We start from the raw sequence: 25,437 nt of genomic DNA, 5'->3' as shown, positions 1-25,437 counted from the left end.
CAGGAGCTCCCCCTCACACATACAGACATGCAGTGCCCTAGCCAGCATTTCCAATGAGCTATGCAAGGCTGGCGAAGCAAAACGCCCCCAGCGTTGCATGGCTCAGTGAGCATGTACGGCTGGGGAACTCAACTGTCAAAAACAAACAGTATTTCCCTTTGACAGTTCAGCCAGCCCAGGAGCATTCCCTCAGCTGGAAAAAGCAGCTGAGGGAGTGCTCAGTGTTTCACTGGGCTGGCTCCTCGGCTCCTTCATAATGAGGGAGGGGGCCACTGGGTGGACGCCCCCTCACCCGTTATGGATGAGCTGCCAGACTCAGACTGGCCTATAGGGCAATAGGGCGATGCCCGTACCAAAAATTCAAATGTTAGTGTGGGCCAGTCAAAATGGACCACTTTTTTGGCCAATGTGGGCCAGTTTGATGAGTTACTTCACAATGCAGCTAGTAGTGTTGACCATTGTTGCTGAATAAATGTTCTTTAACTATCACAATTTGCTTACATTTATTTTAACATTTCATGCTGGGCTCTCGCCCCCCCCCCCCCCGGGATGCGGCCATGCTCTATTGGAATCAGCACAAACTCTGATATCTTTGAAAAAATTGACCGGGGCACTAATAAATAGTCTAACCATGAAAAAACGTGCCGTATACTCCATGTATAAGGAATAGTGTCATATTTGCTCTTTGATTTACAGAGTTGATACAATCTTTGAGACTTTATAAACCCATTCCAGTGATCTAAATGATCAAGATTTTTATTATCATCCGGAGTTACGGCCTCAACCTTAAATCTATTTGTATAGAACCTCTCTGGATGGGAGAGTCTTTGGTAATTCAGATCCCCCATGACAATGTATAAGCCATCTTTGTTAACTTGCAGCCAATCATTTATGATACTGGCACAAAATTCGATTTCAATCGTTGCTGTATTGCCTGGGGGATTATAAATGTTCATTAACAATAGCTGTAAATCAACACCCTTCACCTTCATTTTAATTGCCCCCACCAGAATATGGGGGTTTGATATTTCAGGAACTTCTTTCAGCATGAAATCGTTTCTAGCTCCTATAATCAATCCCTGTAAGGTCTCCCCATTAAATTTCGACTGGCGGGTCTATCCATCACATGGTATCCATCAATAGTTTTATTTTCTACCAACCATGTTTCTTGTAAGGCAAATAACTCCACATTAAGCAGCTGTTTTAGGCCCTCTCCAACCCTCAAGGATGAGTTGTAACCCCTGGTATTCCAGGAAAGCAATCGCAAATGTATAGCTCTTGATCAATCAACTTCACCCAAATCCTCTTCCCATTGATTTCCATATTCTTTGTAATTAGGGTTACTATTGACTTTATTTATAACCCCAGCCACCCTTTTAGTAAAATGTTCTATATTCAGCTTTGTGAATATTGTTCCCTTTTCAATTTTTGTATTCCTTTGCCATTTCCTTCCGGATGCCAGGGGTTTCTCAAATTTCTTGTACTCATAGCCAAACTCCAAAAACTGTGTGGCATAGTGCATAATCAATTCATAGATAATCAGGGAAGCTATATGGATCCATGCCCAATTAGCTGCACCTATCATCAAGGTACTTTCTATCAGCACCAAGTCACTTGAACAAATTGTTCTGAGTTGAGGTAGACGATGTATAAGTTCTAGCATGTTTGCCCGATTAACAAAAGGACTATTACTAGTCGCCTATAAGCCCACAACTTTGATCTTCCTGATCTTACATTTCTCAATTTCTATACACTCTAGAAATTCCTCTGTGCTAGTTTTAATCGTCTCCAGTGTGCCATGTTCCCTACAATTTATGTTATTAAGAGCCAGCAGATGACAACTATCTTGTTTAGTATTCTATTCTCTTGTATCTCTAGTTCTTTTATCTTCTAGTCGTGAAGGGACATAACGGCAGAATGTTAGCTGTAGATAGTCGGCACCCGAACCATTGAGTGACTATTGGGTGAAGGCCTGTTTTCGTGTGCATGTTCGTATGAAGTGTGGAATGTATAGGACATTTTGGCTTGTTTGTCTGGTGTTTGGAAGTAGGGTGGGGTTTTGAGGGCATTGCTTTGTATATAATGCAGAGTCCTTAGAAAGTAATTCTTTGTGATATGGGGAGTCACTGGAACTGAAAGAGGACCTGGGGTGATATGATATGATCATTTATTTGTATTGCGCTCGTACACATGTGTTTTTACATATTACATTTTTGTTTGGGTAAGTGTAGAATGAGTCTTACTGGTGCATTCTGTATGGCTTGCAGGATGCGGGAACAGCGATAGCTAAGCCCCATTTTCTTATATTGAGGTTCGACACATGATTTCTCACAGAATGGAAGAGAATTGTGATTCTTCAGTATTATAGTTGCACGGATGCAAACCATCAAAATTCCGATTAAAGAGGAAGTAGATTTGATCAGAGACCGGAAGGAGATGTTACAGGTTATGCGGTGGGATCTGGTAATCAGAAGATGACAAAACAAGTACTTAAAAAAGCATATGAAGTAGAATTTTGGTACTTATCGGAATTGAAACAAGAATGGTTGGAGGCATATGGTGATAAGTTAAAAGCCACAACGACCTATGATTATGACTGATCTGGTAGATTGTTATAATTTGCAAAGGAGTTAAAACAATCCCACTTTAGAACCTTTTGATGCCCAACCAAAATTGAAAATACGAGGACCAAAAGAAAAAAAAAATATATAATTCTGTCATTACATTCCAACCTGTGTAGTGGACTCTCAATAAATGAAACAAAATGGGGAGGGTACACAGACCAATCCTTTGATCTGAGTTAAAGTTCCGAACCCCTGACCTGTCTGCATGGACATTTACTCTGGCGATCTGTATTAACTGAATAGTGTCCTCAAAACAACAATATACCGAGATGATAACGTTCTTCTGAGCATCAGAAACATGTTGCTATGTAGTTCATGATTTAAATTCCCCATGCATGGTAGGTTGTTTATGATACATTCAAAGTATGCAGAGAGCATTTCTTGCTAAGTAAATGGATACACAATGGCGAATGCACATCATTGCTATGAAACGAAGAGGTTGACCTGAGGGTTTACAGAGAGATACTATAAATTACATAAAGCCTAACTTCATCCGTTTAGGTGAAGTACTGTTAACTCACCTACTGCACGCCTGGCATGGTCTACTTGCTTTATTTCCAGGTGGTCAACGCAATAGGGCTCTTCCTCGACTTTCATTTGAAATAAAACAAGTTCATGTCCTGTTACAAAAAGAAGTACACGCTTAAAGTTAAGCGATATTTTAAATATATTTGTAATGTGCACATTCCCCCTCCGTCACTTGGTGCTGATTGACAGATGTTAGTTGTTACCCAACTCAATGGTACTCACTGTATTGAGTTCGGAAGGGGGAAAGCCTGAGTTGGCCTGCTGGAACTCGAACCAGTTCCCATGAAGTGAAACACAGAAGTCGATGTATTGTTCCACTGAGCCACAGACTCGTCATCCATTAAAATACATATTATTTAAGAGAGTGCACTTTCATCGACGTAAAAGAGAGTGTAAGTGCAGAGGTAATCGCCATTTCCAATACAATCTATATGCAGAAAGAAGTGGTTAAGCTGGTGAGGCCTGGACACCTGGGTTATCTATAAAATGTCCTGTGGAGAATGGGCGTGGGGGGAAGAGAGAGAGGGAGGGAGAGAGAGAGAGACAGAGACAGACACAGACACAGAGAGAGAGAGAGAGAGAGAGAGAGACAGAGAGAGAGAGAGAGAGAGAGAGAGTATGTGTGACAAGGAGTATTATGGAGGGCTAACAAGGTCTACAACTGACAACCAATTGCTCAATATCAGTGAAGCCATTTTCATTAAAAAAACAAATCTTTAAATATTTTTAATATTTTGTAAAATAATGACTGGAATGGGGTGTTGCAGGAATGTCAATGGACAGGGGTTTGGTGGGAGGAAAGTGGTGGAGCCAGGCAATCATTGGGATGGAAAAGAGTAGGACAGAGCACTCCAGTCAAGGAGATGGGCTGTTAATGGAGTGTGATGGGATGGGGTTTAACTATCCATAGGGCAGGAGTGACAGAGCTAGACTGCTAAAGGAATAGGTGGGGTTGGAGTGGGGCAGGAATATCAATCATCCGAGAGGGTTGTGACAGGACTGTCAAGGGGGCAGGAGATGGACCAGGGCAGGACTGTTAGTGGGATGCAGATGGGGCTGTGCTATCAATGGCTGGGTGGATACTGACAGGACTGTTAAGTGGCTGGAAGAATTTGTCAGGGCTGTTAAGGGGAGACTGAGGTGTCACTGGGGTCTCCCATATGTTTAAATCACTGCCTGACACTCTTTCTGGTTACCATATGGAACATACCTTCCAATTATATTATTGTACTGCGTTCGCACAGGAGAAAATATTTTTTGTAAAGGACACTGAACCAATGATACAAGACACATATTTGAATGGCTATTCAAAATCTGCCGTTAAAGGAAGCTGATATACTATGCACAATCCATGAATGGGATTAAGTGGGAGCTAGCGAGCAAGATTTTAGCACACAAGACATGGTTGTATTAAGACTTTCTGTTGCCCAAGGCCCAACTAAGTGCATATGATATGATATGATATTTATTTATTTATTCGCATTTGTTTAGCGCACAGGCAGCCCAATAAGCATCGTGGCACTTGTTACAGAAAATGAAAAATGACTTGTTTTACATACATACATACATGATAGTTTATTTATATAGCGCCTATACACAATGGGCCTCATTACGACCCTGGCGTTAAGGGTTTAACGGCGCCGTAAAAGGTGTCGGCGCCGTTAAACCCTTAACGCCTGATTACGAGTTCCCTTTGCGGGACCCGACCTTAACGCCTGCTTTTAGCAGGCGTTAAAGTAGGGTGCCGCAAAGGGACCTTGGTGCTAAGTACGGTGCCGCAATTTGCGGCACCGTACTTAGCGCCTTCCCCATTCCCATTGAGCCCTATGGGGCAAAAATGGGAATGGGGAAGGGCCCATGGTGAATGGGGAATTACCGCCCCGCCAATCTTGGAATGGTGCGGTAATTCCGCCATTCACCATGGCGGACCCCGGCATGGACCATGGTGCTAATAGCACCATGGTTTAGCGCCGGGGTCGTAATGAGGCCCAATGTGTTTCAAAGTGCTTCAAGGCAAGGGAGGGAACAAGGGAAAATACGACATTCTTACAGGCCATGAACAGTAAGGATGTGAAATTAACTATCGTACTCGGCCTGACGACATTTTTCAGATAGTGCAAGTGCTAAGACATAGATAAGGAAGGGAGCGGGAGAGTGGGAAGGAAATGGAAAGAGACAGGTGACTACCGTACTAGGCCTGACGACATTTCTGGTAGAGCCGGAGGAAAACAAAAGGCGAGGGAGAGGGGTGCAGAAAGGGAGGAGAGGAACAAAACAAGCGACTACCGTACTAGGCCTGACAACGTTTCAGATAGTGCTGGAGGGAGGGGGGAACAGTAAGGGGATGGGGGAGCGACAGACGAGGTTGATATATTAGGTCCAGGGACAATTCTGATAGAGTAAGTGCATAGAAGAAAGTAAGGAGAGGAGGGGAGGAGATAGGAAAAGGGGGAGGGGAGGACAGAACAGAGAGTAAGTAGTCAAAAAGAGTGGAGAAGCAAGAGGGGAGAGCGAATACAATAGCAGAAGTCAGTAGTAACACATAATGTTGCAAGCCTGGATACAAGATGAAGATGGGAACAGCATATGTCCCCCCAACTTTATTCCAACTCTTTGGAAGACTCTGCACCTTCACCCGATTCTGCCCCTTTACCAGACTCTGTTCCCATTCACCACCATCCCACCATCTTGTCCCTGTTGGGCTACATAACAACATAAGGATGTTTTTAAGGCTGAGGGGATTAAAAAGTTATTGCTTCCATTCAATCCTGTTGTCTTCTATGGCATGCTAGGTTTTTTTTAAACTTCATTTATTAGTTTGCATTAAACAGTTACCATCTTGGGTATTCAACTCCCCCAACCGTATCCCCACACGACCCCCAACCCACCTCAAAAGACTCACAATTTACATCCGATATTCATTTGCACAGCCAAAGTTCATATACACTCCAGAAGCAAACAGTACAAAATTAAACATATGCCGGATCCATAGCAGTACTAACAAAGTCACTTTTGATCCTCTTTTAGCTATTTAAGGCAGGCCCACATCGCCTGGTGACGCTGCCCGGAGAAGAGCCGGGGGACAGCGCTGCTTGTGCTATATCCAGCTGATACTGCCGGAAGGGAGGCCAATTGTCACATGGGCGGCTAGTGCTCGGGAGTGTAGAGGCAAACATAGTTTCTCTGCATTCACAGAGGGCCATACATTCCAGCCACCTCACAAACGATGGGGGTTAGCCTTCCACCAGGCTCTGGCCACTAAATATCTGGCAATTACCGAGGCCATGCCCAGGAGCTTCTTTTCTGTGCGAGTGCTTTCCTCAATCAAAGCCAATAGCCATAGTTCTGGTGAAAATGTTCGCGTGGAGATTAACATCTCAGACATTGCCTCCTCTACACTACCCCCAGAAGGCCCTAATGTTAGGACAACTCCAACTAACATGATTTCTATGGCATCTTAGTTAAATGAGTGCTTTGTGATCTCTGCTGCCGAGAATTTGGAGAAGTCAGGCTGTTCTACTATTGAGTGAACTAGGGCTTGTTGAGGCCAACTGCCTACTTTCGGTTAGGTAAGAGACATTTTCTTAGAGGAAGCAATCAAGCATTCTGTCAACTAGACAGAACCGAGGGAGGACAGGAAGGAGGAATTTTGGTTTCAATGTAAATATCTGGTTTCTTGTGAGTTGGCTGTTGTCACCTCATGAGAAGCATCTACACTGGCCTGTAATATGAATGTTTCAGGCAACATAGCTAACACTTTCTACATGGCGGCTTGTCAAATGGGAAAGTTTACATTAGAAATACATGCAGGTGTTACATGCACATCTTAAACACATGTTGATTAAGAACAAACTAAGTCTCCTTCTCATGGCTTTAATGAGACATTACTGCTCTTGTGTTAGCAAGGGGCATAACAGGGATAAGGCAAGATGCCACCTGCTGCAGCCCATGCAGCTCCACTCACTTGGGCTGGAGCGCCCAACTGATTGTGGTGGTATAATCACAAGTTAAATTTGCAAAATCTTTTGGGGCATAAACATTTCAGTGGAGCAAAGGCAGTGGGAGAAGGTGCTTGGAACCTTTGGCTGAACATTCTCATGGAGGAGTAATGGAATGGATAAGGATGACCCTGAACGTTAATGGGTGGGAAGCAACAGAATTCCTCCTAGCTGTGCAGTGCAGGCTGTTTTTATGAAAGAAATTAAGCAGTACTGCTTCCATTTTTGCTGTTTGTGCTGTTGCTCAAAATATCCAACACCCCAAGAGTCAAAAGTGAGTAATGGGTCAGGATTCCAAGCACAACATTACCTTTGTCAGTATGGTTTGCTTGCATATGTGGCAATTTAACTTGAAATAGGTTAGACTGTGCCATACATAGGAACATTATAGGAATTGTCGGTTCTAGATATATATTTCCAGCTGTGATTTGAGGTTCTGATTCACAGTTAAAGGTCTACCTTGTTTTTAAAATCCATTGCCTTTAGTAATCCATGTAAAGGGTACTTATAAACATAACTCTTGCATTGTGATGCCTACTTTGCAGTTGTTCTCCGGACAGCACTGAGTGTTGTGAGGAATCCTACAGAGTCCACACACAACCCTAGCCTAAGGTCTCCTACAAGGTGACCAGGGAAAGGCAGCCGCTACGTGTCCTAACCCTGGTGGTGGTATTAGCCAGGTCGAGAACATTGCAGGAGAAGGCCACAAGGGAATGTGATGAATCCGTTGGGAGGGACACGGTATGCCCCCTCTTCTGATGATGACATTTATCAAATGCCCGAACATATATTGGCATGTTGTCCTAGTAAGACTCCCCTTTACATAATTACCCAAAATGTCAGTTGTGAAAACCCTTCTGGTAATCATGGGAATGATATATGTAAAGGTCAAGGAATTAATGTTACTACTTCTGATGGCTATAATTCTACCTTAGGTGTGAATTATAAAACAAAGAATCAGCCATTTATTACTTTTAAAGGTTCCCCTAAAGGTACATTTGATAACTTGTTAAAACAGAGTGAATTTAACAATGTTAATATTAATAAGAACATTAGGGTCTTCTTAGTACTGAGATGCGGATGATAGGCTCAGAGTTTCAGAACTGTAGTGTGCAGTCTAGTGGTTATAATAACCCACATCTGAGCGGGACCTTTAAACATTTAAAATCCCTTCAGGTACGGACCATTGAAAGGAGTAGTAGGAGGAACAAGCAGAGTAATCAGCCGAAGCAGGAGGAAGACATAGGACACGAAGCCCCTGCTTTGCTGGAAGCGGAACGCTGTGGCAATGAAGTCGCATAGGTCGGGAAACCTGTGGCCTGCAGAGAATGTGTGGTGCTAAGCGGTATGCATACTGGCTGTCCCAAGGGAAAGAGAAGCTCTCCTGATTCTACATGCAGCTCCAGTGTGTGGCGTTCACCGGAGTGCAAGCGCAGCCGAGAGTGCTCCAAATACAGGAGGCGCGAGCAACAGAAACACTACCGGAGCTGTCAGACGCCTGTGCAAACCCACCGAAGGAAGAACACGAAGCAGCAGGTCCAGCAGAGACGCACAGAAATACTGGCGAGTTTGCCTTTGTCAGGGAACCATGGGGCGCTCCGAAACAGACCGCTGGCTTCAAACAAAGCTTTTGAATATTAAACTATTGCATTGAAACAATTTGGGCGCAACTCTTATTTTAAGAGAGATCAAGTTAAAGAATATTGTAATCACCATTGTCAAAGCCAAAAGGGGACAATGTTTAACCCAGGTATACATTAATATTGTAACTACCATTGCCCAAGCCAAAAGAGAAGCATATTCAAACACAGTGAATGGGATTTAAAATAAGGAAGATCCCTTGTAAAAATAAGATTATGGTCAACACTGCCTAAGCCAAATAAAGGCAAATATAAAGTAAAAGGGATGCCACATTCCTAATAAGGGATAATTGGAAGGAAACCAAGGATGGCAGGAGGAAAATCCTCCTTATGTGAATTATAAATTGGAAGAAAAATGTAACCTGCATTGCCTATGGTAAATGAGTCAATGTAAAAGACATTGTCAATGTGTGCTGTATCCTTATGAAAGAAGTTATAAACCCTTTGTTTTTGTTGAAAGTCAAAAGACTTATCAAAGAAGAAGTTTTTGATTTACTTTCCCCATTTAGAATTTTAAGTGTGGAAAGTCTGAAGCAAACCTCACTACAGAATACCAGTAGTAGTAGGAGTTTTATGCTGGCAGGCAAGTAAACCAGTCAAGGGACAATTAGTAGTTAGTCATGTCAGGCGAGTGGACCCGGAAGAAAATAACTGAAGTGATGTATTGTGGTAGATGGTTGTGGTGGAAAGAAAGTGGCAAGACCACTAATGTGCTAGATGAACTATTGTAAAACCATCCTGACAAAACTTAATTGTTTATGAAGAAAGACATGTGAAAGTGTTTGTTTTTCAAAGAAAAAAAAATACATTGAAGTGTGAAGAAAGTCTTTTTGGTTGTCAAGCAGAAGTTTATGGAAGCTTTGGTCATTGTTCTGAGGAGTGAAGAAACCTGTTTGAAAAATAAGACATTCCAATTGCCAAGTGAATGATTTATGGAGTGAAAGGAACTTCTGTGTTAAACTTGGAATGGAACTTTGCAATTGAAAAGAACTTTCTTGATTTTAATTTTGGTTTGAAATATCCTGAATTAATCCCGGGGAAGGGGATCCAACCTTGGTTACAAGGATATATGTTTACAAATGTTCTGTGTCAATATAACTGCTATTTTATTGAGTTTACACAGCCATATGATACCTGTATGATTTTGTTGTATGTGTAAGTGTGAGGGACAGACACCTTTTTACAGTGTTTTCCTTTAGTCTTAGTTTGGCAGGTAGGGGAATCCTCATTAGGTTAGGGAAAGTGAGGCATTTTTCTCACCCTTATGTAAAATGGCAACTTGTCAGAAAACTATCTACTTGTTTGTCTCGCATTTCTACCCCTCACAGCTTGCAGTTAAATGTCATCAAACCCCAGCAGGGGTGACATTTGCCTGCTTAGAACTGAGCAGTTTGTGTAAAGATGGCCAAACTAATATCTTGACGGAATCCTTTAGACTTTCTTCTTTACAGCTGAGAAACGGAGTGTGCATCTTTGACAACCTTTGTTCTTTCTCTCACCCTTCTGTCACTTTGTGTCTCATTTCACAGGCTTCTTTATGCTATTTTGCATTTAGATTTTCTCTTTCTTTGCCATTTTATCTTCTGTACAATCTTTTTCATGGTTGTGTCTTTTGAGTGGCCACAGACCTCTGAAAAGGAAGGGAATTGGAGGGAAAGTAGTACCCGCTTCTGAACATCATTTTAGTGCCCACCTGTGAGAACTGTTGGGGGTGGTCAGAAAGGGTCCCAGTGATTACAAGGGGTTTAATGTTGCGTTCCCCATATTGATGACTGGGTGGCGAACTGAGCGCGATGTTGCAATTTTATATATAACGAGTGTACGGATGGGATATGTTACTTTTAGAGTTACTGTTTGTCTAGAATTGATACATATTAGCTTTTACACATGCAGAAAGATAAAATGTTAAAACCAACAAATGTAACATAAACACGATTCACACATGAGGAATTCACGAATCTCAATATATTTGGCTTTGCCAAAACACAGTAGTCTGGGCTGTTTGCAAAGTGAACTTTGATTGTTGAGAAACTGATTCTGTGAGGAGGTTTCAGAGGCCAAGATGTGGGTAAATAAGTAACTTTACAACCTTCGCAGTCAGCTCAGCTGCAGAAACTAGCTATGAGTTTTATGGTCTTATAAATATCGCAGACGGGAGAGGTAATCTCCTGATGCATGGGAGCGCGACAGAAGGGGTTTCACTATTTGTTTTGGCTAGCAGTAAAACATGGGGTGAGTCCATGCCCCAGGCTAACGTAAATGTAAACTAAGAGTTTCAATTGTATTTTCAGATGTACTATGTGCGATAAAGTGGCGGTTATTTAGATTAGAATTTTCCAATGAAACCAGTGACCTGGGGTATGAGATAATATTGCTGACTCAAAGAGAAATTATTTACCCAGCGTTCCTCATAGCGCTTGAAATATTTACGTTAACTGTGTGCAATTAAACATTAACGTTAAAAGAGCTTAGGCCAGTTATTGCTAGTAATGAATTATGTGTGCATACAAATGTTTAACTGAATGATGATGTAATGATCCACTTCACACGAATCCTAAGAAGATGTGTGTTCTGCACATGAGCTGAAGATGGTAGTTAAGATAAGGGCTACCAATGAAAACCCAGGAATTGAAGAAAGATGGGATTTCTTTGAAGAGGGCTTTGTCCAATCACATGTGGGGGTGGATTGTAATATAGTACCTGGGAGTGTTTTAACGGTTGCAAAAATGTATATAAGATGTCAACTGATGTGGTTTGTTAAGACTTGGGTTAGTTTGGTCATACAACACCACATAACTGCTCCCCGGATAATTGTACAATAAACTTGCTTTATTTACAAAACGTTTACTCGTTCTTCAAGTGGTGGGCCTGCTTGGGTTGAGGTGATTAAGGGACCCGCCCCTACAGAACTCTGTGCTTGACTTAAGCATAGGCTTGAGTTTTGTATTGAACAGTTATGCTTCATCACCACTGCGCCAATGCCAGGAGTTTAATAACTCGCACAAATTTGTAATTTACCTGCGATATGATCGGTGCTGCTTTCTCGAATTTCTTCTCCAAGATGATCAATGAGAATTGATCTCGACTCCTCTTCTTTCCTCGAGGGACCGTCTGTGTGGACAAAGGAGACTCCTGTAGTACAAGCAAGTGATGCATGTATGGGCATGAGAATGTAGCAAAGAGAACCCTTTGACAACTACAGGTTTAGTTTGGAACCAACATCATTCCTTCAAAGAGAAGATCTAAGTATAAAAGCGTTTCTATCTCAGTGATGTAGTTATGGTAAAAGATGCAAAAGACATCGTCAATACAGAGTGAACTATTGCGAAAAACCTTTCCACTCTCTGTCCAATTCAGAGCATTTACTGTGCTATCATTATCATGATACTTTTGGTACATGTTTTCTCTCATGATGATCTCTTTTGGGTACAGGAACAAGGGCCACGTAGTGGGCGAAAGGGAGGCAGATAAGTTTTACAACAGAACAGTAAGAAAGAAAACATCCATCCTTCATCACCTGTACTGAAGCAATCATTTACTTTTCTCCCTTCTGTGTTCTGAGAGTGTCCGAGATGTACATTTTCCTCCTTATTTATATCGAATGCAGGGCTGGGAATTGCATCATATGCTATACAAAGACAGAAATCCATCATGTTCGTATTAACTTGAAGCAATTTCTTTCAACCTCGATAATTATCTGATACATAAAGCATCTATAAAAAAAAGAGTAAAAAACAAATGCATATCCATAATGTTCCTTGACTCAGTCTAATATCAGTTTCTACTTGAGAGACAGCGAGCTGAACCAGGGGAAGCACAGCTCAAGAGCCACAAGAAACACAAAGCCAATGAGTTTATTATTAACTACCTTAACTCATAGAACAGTACCTCTGATGTGAAGCAAAGGAGCATAGGTTTTGAGTTAGCTCTATTTGGAAATAAAACCCCCAAAACTAAAGACTGCAAAACTATTGACTTATTCTCCTGAAAACAATCAAAACTATCCACCCATACCCTTTCTCTCCCGCCCCCCACCCCCACGTCACGTCACTCCAACCCACGGCCCTATGTAACCCAACCACCTATAATCAAATACCATGCAATTTGTCCCCCTACCCTTCTGCAAGGGCAAACACCCTCATAGCACCTAGACTGCTACCTGAAGCCACTTTCCATTTCTTACAAAGGAAAGTGGTGGTGTTTCATTCAGTCTAGAGTTTTATAGTGAGTATTTTTGCCACTATATTTTTATTGTTGATAGTGTGACTGGATACCTTTGATTGCACAGAATGTAGGCTTAGAGCATGATGTATATTACCTAGGTATCCCCCAATTCCCCTGCAGCCCTTTCACCTCATTTTGCTGTGGGACACTTCACTACAGGAAAATTAAGTAAAAGGACTGTGAGTAGAGGGTAAAATAGGGGGGATTGGTGCTACGGGCTGGGTGGTGGCGGCAAAAGAACAGGAGCATGCGGCACTGGCAACCTCAAAACAATAAAGCTGGAAAATGTGGTGGGATGTCAGTGCAGGGATTGTTCATAACCTGCATAACTATACAAGTACATACATATATAACACCAGGAAATACCTATGGGTAAGTGCCAGTTTAAGGCAGAGCGCATCCCAAGTGAAAGGCATCCATCTTACCAGTGGCACTCTATTATGCCCAGTCATATGTCGGTATTGTAGCGAAAGATTTAAGCATTGTATTAGTGACAACCCCTCCATGTAAAGACAGAAAATGCAATTTACCATTCCACACACAGTATTGCAGATTTTGGATTAGTAAAATACAATCCAAACTAACATTGAATAGAGCAAAACTCATTATCTAAATTTTGCTTTGAGTGGACTGTGACAACATCTGATGTTGGATGCAGGGCATTCTGCTAGCCAATGAAACGTAGCTAGGGAATCTGTAATTTGCCTTAGCCATATCCAAGCACAGGACAGGCTAACACTGATCGCACAATGGTTCACAACCAGATCATTAGCCGACATGGCCATGGCCCGATAAACCATAAAAAGGGATAACAGCATAAGGGGGAGTGTGGAAGTTTGGTGTCAGCGTGTGGGGGCTGCAGGTGAAGATTAGAGCATTTTGATATAGCAAGGACATGATGGAGAGGAGGGGAGTGAAAGCGGAGAGGAGGTGGAGGAAAGGGGAGAGAGAAGGTGAAAGAGAGGAGATGAGTGGAGAAGAGGTGGAGGAAAGAGGGAAGAGGAGGAGGAGAGGAGCAGAGTTGGCGAGCAGGAAGCAGTGATATAAGGCAGAGGAGAAGGTGAATGCTGAGAACTGAGAAGGGGAAGTGGAGGGACGAAGGGCAACTGAAACACACCCAAGATTTGCGGTGCTGAAGAAGTTTCTAGCTTAGTAGTAGTGGTATTTGAGAGCCTACACTGGTCCCAGCCAGGGGGGCAGGTCTGTGACCAACAAGGAGGGGAGAGTGATCCATTACCTCAGGGTTTTATCATGGGTGCAATTTCCCAGCACAAACCCAGGCGGCAGAAGACCCAGAGTACCAGGTCGGAGTACCTGACAGGAGAGTCCAAGAGAACCAATGCTGAAATCAAAGAATTCCCAGAGACCGCGAGAGAGTGTCCATCCACCAAGGAATCAAACGGGGGAAGATGGGCAAAGGGAAATATCACAGCCCAAGGGGGCTTTGGGAGGACCAAGCGCCTGGAGTACTTGAACCCTGAGTTGACTTAACTGTGACCCTAATAAATATCTATCACTGAATGTTTGCCCAGTCCCAGGTCTTCTGTTGATCACTTTGGTGGGAGAGGAAGCCATCAGAGGAATAAAGGTAGCTCTGGAGCTGGGCACCCACTTCAAGTGAAACTATAAAATGCTCAGAAGCATAGGGTGACAAATGCATTATGAAAAAGTAGGAAAGCAGCATTTGTCGGATGGAAAGCACCTGCACAACCCTCACAAAACATTTCCTAAACAATATCTAGTCATCCTGGAAATTATGTATAAAGTTTTGGGATAATACTTAAGGGCAGCACAAGTTACTGGAAGGGTTCCAAACGTTGCATTTCCTCATTCAAAGATCCACAGGAATGTTTGCTTTTCACTACAATTGAAAACCACTGGAAGGATTCACATTCAACTTTGAATATTTAGAGCCTGCTCCAAACTGAAAACATTATGTGATTTTGTGAAAATTCATCCAGCTCAACATTTTTCATCTGAAATGAAAATGGCTGCAGACTTGCAAAGAGTACAGAATCTACCTGACTACCTACCTAATTTCCATATGAACTCCCGTTGCCTGCCATCAACATCACATGAGCATCCAAGGAACAGCTCACCTATTCTTGGAAAGGTGTTCAGCTTGGTTCAGAGTTATCTGACTAAGGCTCTAATGCTGAGGCTATTCTGTGCGCCTCCCCCTGCTCTTCCTCTGCAGATCAGAGACTTAAAAGGGAACTCTCTGGGCTAGCTTGCCCTCTTTTCCCATTTACTTGTTCACTGGAGAAGGTTGTCTTCTTTTCTTTTTTCCTTTTTGTCCACGTACCCGGCATGCTATTCCAGGCAGCTCTGGGCTGGCTCCATTATGCCTGTTTGGAAGGAGGAACCTTCTTTTCCTCGATCTAAATGTTTCTGCTTCTGGGGTGTCCGCATATGGGGGGAAACCACAGTAACCACTGGCTTTTATTTTCTTCATTGTTCCCAGGTTTTCTGCCCCTCACCACCCACAAAATTGACCAACCCAGCTCCTATTCTCAAGATAGGCAGATGCTGGGGGGAGGGCCCTAGAAGTGAGCCACAGTAACTTGACCCACTCTAAATCAGCCCAGGTAAGAAGTTACAGAGTTGCGATAAATCTTGATTCAATATTCTTGTGTGGTCCCAGACTTCCTGCTGAACCCTCAACACTTATCTGAGGCCTTTAGCATCACCAATTGAGACATTAGGGATTGCTGCACCCCGCACCTTAAGCTGATGACTATACCTTTGATACATTTATGTGACAATGGCATGATCCAATCTAAACTGTTGGTTGACCAAAATCATTCCAGAAATGGATGGCAGACAGCAGCCTGATCGTTAGTGATTCCCCAATGTACTCTGGAAGGAATGCTGGTTGTATGTTCTCAGATACAGTGTGTAAAGGTTTTGTGCAGCGTGGCCCCACACTGGATCAGAGTATTTGTAAAGAGCTGTTGACAATAACGGGCAGATCATAATAGAATCTATGCTAGCTGAGATGGCTCAAATCATCAAGCGATGCAATGTTGATTTAGCCACATCATCACACAATGTGGACTTCCATCAAAAGGTCACCACCTTCAGATGGGGAGCAGCTGCAAGTGGATCTGGGTCACCTGGCCTAAGCCCCGCCCACCTGGAGCCTTCCTGCCTGCCGTTTTTTTTTCTCACCACTTAGCAAGCCCTGCCCACCTGGTGCCTTCCTGCTTGCTGCTCTTTTCCACCACTTAGCAAGCCCCGCCCACCTGGTGCCTTCTTGCTTGCCACTCCTTTTCACCACTTATCAACCCCGCTCACCTGGTGCCGTCCTTCTTGCCGCTCTGTTTCCCTACCTAAGGAGCCCTCCAGCCTCTTTTCCTTTGCAGATGGGGAGCAGGTGTAAGTGGATCTAGGTCACCTGGCCTAAGCCGCGCCCACCAGGTGCCTTCCTGCCTGCCGCTCTTTTTCACCACTTAGCAAGCCCTGCCCACCTGGTGCCTTCATGCTTCCCGCTCTTTTTCACCACTTAGCAAGCCACGCCCACATGGTGCCTTCCTGCTTGCCGCTCTGTTTCCCTACTTATGGAGCCCTCCAGCTTCTTTTCCTTTACAGATGGGGTGCAGGTGCAAGTGGATCTAGGTCACCTGGCCTAAGCCCCACTGATCTGGTGCCTTCCTGCCTGCAGCTCTTTTTCACCAATTAGCACGCCCCGCCCACCTGGTGCCTTCCTGCTTCCCGCTCTTTTTCACCACTTAGAAAGCCCCGCCCATCTGGCGCCTTCCTGCCTGCCGCTCTTTTTCACCACTTAGCAAGCCCCGCCCACCTGGTACCTTCCTGCTTGCCGCTCTTTTTCACCACTTAGCAACCCCCGCCTACCTGGTGCCTTCCTGCTTCCCGCTCTTTTTCACCACTTAGCAAGCCCTGCCCACCTGGTGCCTTCCTGCTTCCCGCTCTTTTTCACCACTTAGCAAGCCACGCCCACCTGGTGCCTTTCTGCTTGCCGCTGTTTCCCTACTTAAGGAGCCCTCCAGCTTCTTTTCCTTTGCAGATGGGGAGCAGGTGCAAGTGGATCTAGGTCACCTGGCCTAAGCCCCACCCACCTGGTGCCTTTCTGCCTGCCGCTCTTTTTCACCACTTAACAAGCCCCGCCCAACTGGTGCCTTTCTGCTTGCCGCTCTTTTTCACCACTTAGCAAGCCCCGCCCACCTGGTGCCTTCCTGCTTCCCGCTCTTTTTCACCTCTTAGCAAGCCATGCCCACCTGGTGCCTTCCTGCTTGCCGCTCTGTTTCCCTACTTAAGGAGCCCTCCAGCTTCTTTTCCTTTGCAGATGGGGAGCAGGTGCAAGTGGATCTAGGTCACCTGGCCTAAGCCCCGCCCACCTGGTACCTTCCTGCCTGCTGCTCCTTTTCACCACTTAGCAAGCCCTGCCCACATGGTGCCTTCCTTCACCATCACTGTCTTGTGGCAAATGCTGGATTTGACTTTTATGGACTTCATTCATTCACAGCGCGTCACTCTTTCTCAACTCTCATGCTGGACTTCCTTTGCATCTTGTACTCATGATGGCCCTGAATCATGCTGTTCCCATCTTCATCTTGTATCCTGACTTGCAACATTATGTGTTACTACTGACTTCTGCAATTGTATTCGCTCTCCACACTTGCTTCTCCACTCCTGTTGACTGCTTAATCTCTTTTCTCTCCTCCTTTCCCTTCTCCCTTTTCCTATCTCCTCCCCTTACTTTCTTCTATGCACTTACTCTATCAGAATTGTCCCTGGACCTAATTTGATAGCAACCTTGTCTGTTTCCTCCACCCTCCCATTACAGTTTTTTTCCTCCCCACCACCCCTCCAGCACTATCTGAAATGTCGTCAGGCCTAGTATGATAGTCGCTTGTTTTGTTCCTCCCCTCCCTTTCTGCACCCCTCTCCCTCACCTTTTGTTTTTCTCCGGCTCTACCAGAAATGTTGTCAGGCCTAGTACGGTAGTCGCCTGTCTGTTTCCATTTCCTTCCTACTCTCCCCCTCCCTTCCTTATCTATGTCTTAGCTCTTGCACTATCTGAAATGTCGTCAGGCCGAGTACGGTAGTTAATTTCACATCCTTTCTGTTCATGGCCTGTAAGAATGTGGTTGTATTTTCCCTCCCTTGCCTTGAAGCGCTTTGAAACACATTGTGTATAGGCGCTATATAAATAGACGATCATATCATATCATATCATATCAAGACAGTGAATCAACCAACACGCTCTGTCCATGCTGCCATATTGCAAAAAACTCTCTACCCAGAGGCTTCCAAAGGAGATGAAGTCGTAGGTCCATTAGAGGTTGAAGCACAGTTAGCTTAGCTGCCAAAGCCCTTGTGATGCCATGGCAATCCTCGAGAATACTAGGTTTTTCATATCTAGTGTGTTTCATTTTATGAACAGACCATAATTAGGTAATGCGGAGCATACATGGGATGTAACCAGGCAAGTCGTGCATTCGGATCCCTGATGTAATCAGGCAATAGTATGCATAATGTTGTTCAAGCATGAAATACATAGTGACATGTCTATTATTGCTGCCTGGGTTCCTTAACATGACCTTACAGCTGGACTCTATGTGAGTGAACAGAGGTATTTGAATGGCATTACCCAGAAGAACTGTACAAAAGGGAGAGTTCATGGCACTCATTGTGTGACAAAACAGTGCAGTATTTCATAGTGGCCATCTTGTGACCATGGGATATGTGTTGTTGGAAATGACACTATTTAGAGTGTAGTGTATGTTAAAGTTGTTATGGTGTCGATGAATATGTTAAATGTATTGTATTGTTTGTAATTTAGGTATATGATATATCCACCATCTGGGTGTAATTCTTGGTTCTATATTTTAGAAATTGTTTTAAAGAATTTGTATTAAAATGTGCATGAACGTGTTTTAATGAAGTGGTACGAAGTCCATTTTTTCAGGACCAATGGTAATAAGAGGCATTCCAACACCGAATCAGCTTAGATAAGAAAGAGGTTTAAATTAATATATTATCCTACTCTTTTATATATAAACATTCAGGTTTTGGCCCTTACGGTAGAGTTGGATGTTCAATAAGGGTTGGTATTACCTTTATTGTGTATAACATCTTGTGACCATCACAGGCACATGACTTCCATCTGGTCTGAAGTCACTGCATGTTCTGAGGCATCTAGTTTTCGAGTGCAGATAGAAAAGACACCAGAAGACCTTTGTAGAAGAACCAGATTGACGACAAGGAAGCAAACGTAAAGACTGGAAAGGGAACCCAGAGTAACGACCCACACCTGCAGAAGAACTTAAAATAAGTGATTAACACAGTGTTTTGAAGGGAACTCAAAACTGACTGGCGAGATATTGTAAACGTGTGCAGAATGTTTTTGAGAACATTTGAGGCTATGAAGAAAAGCATCACTCTATAATGAACTTATTTTTGCAAAGGTAGCGGGCGACCCTCTCTCGAAAGAACAGACTTGATAACCTGCTCAGTGGTTATTAACCACTTGAGAGTTCGCAGCCACTGCTTTTACTCACTGTGCCTTTCACAGATGGGAAATATCCATTTGCATATCAGTCTTTGTCCTGCCCAGGGGCAGTCCAGCACCGAAATGCAATGGCAATTCCAACCTGAACGAGAGTACCACCAGCAACCCCATACACGTGTTTCACCCTTGTTGGGGATCATCAGTGAGGTGAAGCTGATGCCTCTCTAAGCACAGTGAGAGGGAGACCACGTCTGGTTGCCCCCAGGAGACCTAGGGCTACCAATCCCAGGTTCCTTGAAAAATAGTTTTGCAAAGGTAGCGGGCGCCCCTTTCTCGAAAGAACAGACTTGATAACCTGCTCAGTGGTTATTAACCACTTGAGAGTTCGCAGCTACTGCTTTTACTCACTGTGCCTTTCACAGATGGGAAATATCCATTTGCATATCAGTCTTTGTCCTGCCCAGGGGCAGTCCAGCACCGAAATGCAATGGCAATTCCAACCTGAACGAGAGTACCACCAGCAACCCCATACACGTGTTTCACCCTTGTTGGGGATCATCAGTGAGGTGAAGCTGATGCCTCTCTAAGCACAGTGAGAGGGAGACCACGTCTGGTTGCCCCCAGGAGACCTAGGGCTACCAATCCCAGGTTCCTTGAAAAATAGTTTTGCAAAGGTAGCGGGCGCCCCTCTCTCGAAAGAACAGACTTGATAACCTGCTCAGTGGTTATTAACCACTTGAGAGTTCGCAGCCACTGCTTTTACTCACTGTGCCTTTCACAGATGGGAAATATCCATTTGCATATCAGTCTTTGTCCTGCCCAGGGGCAGTCCAGCACCGAAATGCAATGGCAATTCCAACCTGAACGAGAGTACCACCAGCAACCCCATACACGTGTTTCACCCTTGTTGGGGATCATCAGTGAGGTGAAGCTGATGCCTCTCTAAGCACAGTGAGAGGGAGACCACGTCTGGTTGCCCCCAGGAGACCTAGGGCTACCAATCCCAGGTTCCTTGAAAAATAGTTTTGCAAAGGTAGCGGGCGCCCCTCTCTCGAAAGAACAGACTTGATAACCTGCTCAGTGGTTATTAACTTATGTTGCGATTCCCCACATGTAAAGCATTGATCTTTATTCACCACAAGTGAAGTATCATTTGGAAAGCATGGCGCAGCGAGCGATTGCAGTCTCCAATCCACAACTCACACTTGCAGACCATCCATGACTAAATTTACAGACTATCCATTTCTACGAGGCTGGAAACAAAGGACTGCCAGAGAGAAATAAATAGGAAACAGGCCTTTTCCTGCTATGCACCCTATCACTGGAAAAGGTTAACAGCACAGGTAAGACTGGCTCCATCTATCCTACACTTCAGGAAGCACCTGAAGATCCTACTTTTCAAAAACCATTTCGCAGATCGTTCCATTCAACTCTACTTCTCTGCTCTGGAGGGCCCCATCTCCCATTCTCCACTTACCTATCACAATGCCTCTGCTAGCCCAGTGCACTATGTGTAAACCCCTAGGTGTGTCTCCTATCTACAGTGTTCCGTTGCATACTAGATACAGGTGTGCTTTATTCAGTCCATCTATACATGTTACAGAATGGTACAACCATGGGATAGTCAGGTTTAGTTATACGCTTGAATAAATACACCTCTGCTATTATTAATGTGTTTTGTGTTGAACTGTAATATCTATTTCCAAAAGCCTGCGGTACCAAAGTTAAGTTACCAGACCAGCCATGAAATGGTTGCGATTGGAAGGAAGAAATAAGGGGAAAGACCCAGGCAGGAATGAAGTCCTGAAATTAAAGTGAACCAGTGAATTTACACAGAAGGAGCAAAGACTGTAAACTGATGGCGAAGATGTCAGAATTCTCTTAGGAAAGAGAACACTAAGAGAAAAGAGGGAGGACCTCCTTCCAAAGGAAAGTGCAGGATTGGGGATGAACCTGGGCCAGGAGTTTGCTCCAAAGGCTCTGGCACTAAAGAGCAATGCGTCCCATTAGATTTACAGATCAGTGCACTCAGAAATGCATTGAGTCACAAGCAAATCTGGGCCGTTGCGCCTCTTGTGCAGGATAAAACACATTACCCTGGGGTCCAACAACATGAAAGTGTCTGACGATTACACCCTGTCAAGACAACCCAAGGCACCATATGTGGTGGTGCCATGTGAATTGTCAGTCCTGAAGGACCAATGTTTACGGAGTACTAGAGACTGACTGACTGCAGGCTACTACAGAGATGGACCCATTCAGAGATAGAAGGACTGAAGACCTTGGTCCTAGAAGAAATAGAAACTTAAAAGAAACCAATATTTATCGTCCTGTGCGGAGTGCGGAGGAGTGCAGTTGCAGGCAGCAGGCAACCCTTGTGCTTATTGTCTTGGTTGCACTTGGAACCTTTTTTCTGCGACACACTGTGTGATGATAACAAGCAAACGTAGGCGCAGAGCACCGTCCAGAACGGAGTGCAGAGGAGTGGAGTTGGAGGCAGCAGGGAACACTCCTGCTTGTTAGGTTGGTTGAGCTGGGAACCTTTTTTCTGCGATACACTGTATGAGGATAACAAGCCAATGTAGACGCGGAGCACTGTCCAGAGTGGAGTGGGCTGGAGCACAGTTGCGGGCAGTTGAGAGCTGGGAGAACGACAGCAAGTGTGCAAAGGTAAAACACCCCACCCCCTCCGCTTTCAGACTCCACATCGTGCTCACTTACTCCACTTGTCTCCTTCGCTTCCTGTCTTAAACTGTGCCGTTCCACCAGATCTAATGTATGTACTGAGGAGAAACACAGAAAAGGGAGGCTTAATTTCCTCCTATGTTCTGTTCCCTGCAGTAGTACTGTGAGGCCTGCAATGCCTGTAAGGACACCCACCACCACCGGGCCCTGTCGCTTCAGTCGACCCTGTAGAGGAAAATGTATTTGAGTCCACTAATAGTGACTTTAACAGATAAAGCCACTCTGAAAATTCATTAAAGTCCATTAAAGGTTAATTTGCTGCCAAAAACATACACGCAGGCTGTCAAGAAGAATTGAATTCTGTGGTTAAAACAACATACCCCTCAGGGCCACCTCCATTTGTTCATGTGATCTGGAACACCACTTCACAGATGACCCTGTGCCACAGTTAGTTGGCCCTGTCGTAGAGACCCAATCCTCACAGTTTGATGATCCGCCTTCCCGTACCCTGGAGATGTTGGAAGCCTCTCCCAATATGTTTCAGGTTCCCTCTCCTGAGAACACCCCTGACATTATTCTCCATGTCGAGACAGGTACCAGTCTCAGGGAGTCCGGGGCCAGAGGACATTTCCAATTTTGACCCAGCCTCTGTTGCGGCCCTAAATATGGTTTTATCATCCCTGGTAAACTTGTAAGATAATATTAGAGTGGATGTCAAATCCCAGACTGAATTAATACACTCAGTTTGGCACACCTATACCTAATCACTTTTCCCTTTGGCTGGGTCTGTCGTCTATGGTGTGGACACAGCTTCCAGAAAAAATTATTATTATGATATCCGAAGAAGCAATATTGGCACATCGGCTGCCTAGTACTACATCAAATTGGGTACCATCCACTAGAGATGAAGTACTCTCTGCTGCGGTGGAGGCAGTTGATCACTGGATCTCTCATTGGGAGAGGTGAAGGAGACTGCAATAATGATCCTTAATTCTGGGATTTGTCAACATAGGCCTGTGAAAACAAATAAGAATAAAAACAATTGAAGTCTCCAAACTCGAATAGAAAGTCAGCTTGGAACCTTTTACATAAACTATCATCCAAAGTTACTGAGGAGGGAAAATCCTCTTCGAAGCCTTTGATTCCATCGATAATTACAATCTTCAATGTTCCGAGAAAGAAGTCGAAGTCAGACAGCAAGGCTAACTCTGGCAAGATTTCGGACAATGCAGCATCTTTTTCCATGGCTAAAACATCTAGATACGTGATTTTCTTGGAGCCTGTTAATGCTACTGAAACTAATCCGACCCTTGCTCCTGGCCTTACCAATCAAATGGTTATGACCCTGGATCCTGTACCTTTTGCCAAAACTGAATCAGCAACACAAACCATGGCTTACAATAGTAATGACTTGCTACCTACATCTGGATTAAAGGGTTCATTATCTACCAGCTAATTTTCTACCCATCCTACGGTAACCACTACCCCCACATTTAATCGGTCCATCCAAAAAGATGGCTTTACAAGTTACTGAAAGTGCACCAAAACTGCCTTATAAGGAGGCGGGCTTAGACCTGAAAGTGATTTTGGAGTTTATTCTGCCGGGAAGGAATAGACTGTTGCTTAATCGCTCCAATGTACTGGCCTTACTCTACGAAATTCCCAAATTAGGACTAATGCCATCACGTGACATTGATCTCATGGAGTTTTGAGCAGACGATCAACTCAATACTGTTTCTTTGACGATCCCCTCAAGAATAGTGACAATATGGACGTAAATCCAGGCTTTTTGGGCCATGGGCTACGATATATATCTGGCCAAAGACTGGAATCGTCCATTTACATCTGTGATCCCCTGTAACAACAACACCCCACTACTAGAATGTGATTATCTAAAAAATCTTTTGATTGGAATACACAAGGCCACTGGCAGTTAACAAATGCTCCATTATGCTCATTGCAGAGTTGTTTTTCCATAATCTTACCCCCAGAGATTTGGCTTTTGCAGCCACCATACTCTGATGGTTTCCATATCGCCTTTCAACCAGATCGATACAAGGCCAAGTAGGCTGCCCATCTAGAGGCCTAATAGTGATGATGAAGAATTCATGTGCGTTTATAATCCTTAAGTACTTCTCTTCTTTTGATGGGATTTAACTGCGGGTGTCCTGCTGCACACAACTAATCATGAACTTGTACTGGAATCCAGACAAATGTAAGATCTATGAGTTCCAAGTGGGACTATTGAACATTCTAGATGAATGGTATATTAACACATTGAATGGTTAAATACTAATTGTGGGGGGTGGACTTCAATGCCAACTCTTGCTATAAACGACCAACGCTTGGATGGGGAGTGTTCGGCCATGAATGATTCTAAAACACCTGGCCACTCCTTGCTGGTTTTTACAGAATAAAATGGGTTGTTGGGGCTCAATGGCAATGTGAAGTGTGACATGGTCTTGGCACAGGGGCACCTCAGCAACCCGTATTGACTATCTATTTGTGAGTGAAGCGCTGTACTATGAAAGCCTGGGTATGTATATTTGAAAGACTAACTTGAGAGATCATAACTTGTTGACAGCTGGCTTTGGTATAGTACACCTCCCACAAAACGATTCTGGCCCATTGAACCTACAAGTGAAGCCATCAGGTATGTGCTCATGCTCGATTCTGCATGTGACCAATCATCAGTCGATTCCTTAAAAAAAGGGAACCTGTTGTATGGATGTGAAGGCAAGATAAGCAGAAAAGTCAGGGACCCCTAAACCACCTCTATCACCCGGAGTGGTTGTTTGTGATCCCACAGAAAATCGTGTATCAACCTATTTTATTCCGAAACCTTTGCCAGGAGAGAGTGGACTCATGCTTAGAAAGTAATTGACATGCAGTGCAGCTGTAATTTTTATCGCATTGACTTTACCCTGGAGTGACAGCCTCATCTCCATCAACCTATTCAGATCTGTCTTCAGACTTGAAACCAGCCACTTTATATGTCTTTCATCATATGGTCCACCTCGTTCATGAGCAAAATACCCAGGCACTTCATCCTATCTGGACACCATTGAAATCCATAACGACTAATTTGTTGCGTTATACAAGAACTTGATGCTGGTAAAACCTCCGATTTTAGCCAATTTATTTTGTAACCGGAGAAAGAATGCAAAGTCTCAATCTGCTTCATCAAAGCTGGAAAAGAACTCTTTACATTCTGCACTACCAGCAACAGTTCGTCTGCATAATGCCACAATTTCTGCATGACT

General features: G+C 44.0%; 1 protein-coding gene across 1 annotated transcript in view; it reads right to left on the bottom strand.

The window, feature by feature from the left end:
• Positions 1–25,437, bottom strand: part of LOC138510494 (zinc finger protein 34-like) — a 167,667-nt gene that overhangs the window by 27,814 nt on the left and 114,416 nt on the right. The window contains exons 4-6 of the mRNA XM_069626186.1: positions 12,308–12,418; positions 11,809–11,901; positions 3,146–3,244 (exon numbers count right to left, since the gene is read on the bottom strand). Of these exons, the coding sequence (XP_069482287.1) occupies positions 3,146–3,244; positions 11,809–11,901; positions 12,308–12,418 (303 nt within the window). The remainder of the gene's footprint in view (positions 1–3,145; positions 3,245–11,808; positions 11,902–12,307; positions 12,419–25,437) is intronic.

The sequence above is a fragment of the Ambystoma mexicanum genome, chromosome 6p (assembly GCF_040938575.1).
Source record: "Ambystoma mexicanum isolate Mex_15411 chromosome 6p, UKY_AmexF1_1, whole genome shotgun sequence".
Taxonomy (NCBI): domain Eukaryota; kingdom Metazoa; phylum Chordata; class Amphibia; order Caudata; family Ambystomatidae; genus Ambystoma; species Ambystoma mexicanum.
Note: the sequence above shows the minus strand (reverse complement) of the source record. Positions and strands in the feature narration are given on the sequence as shown.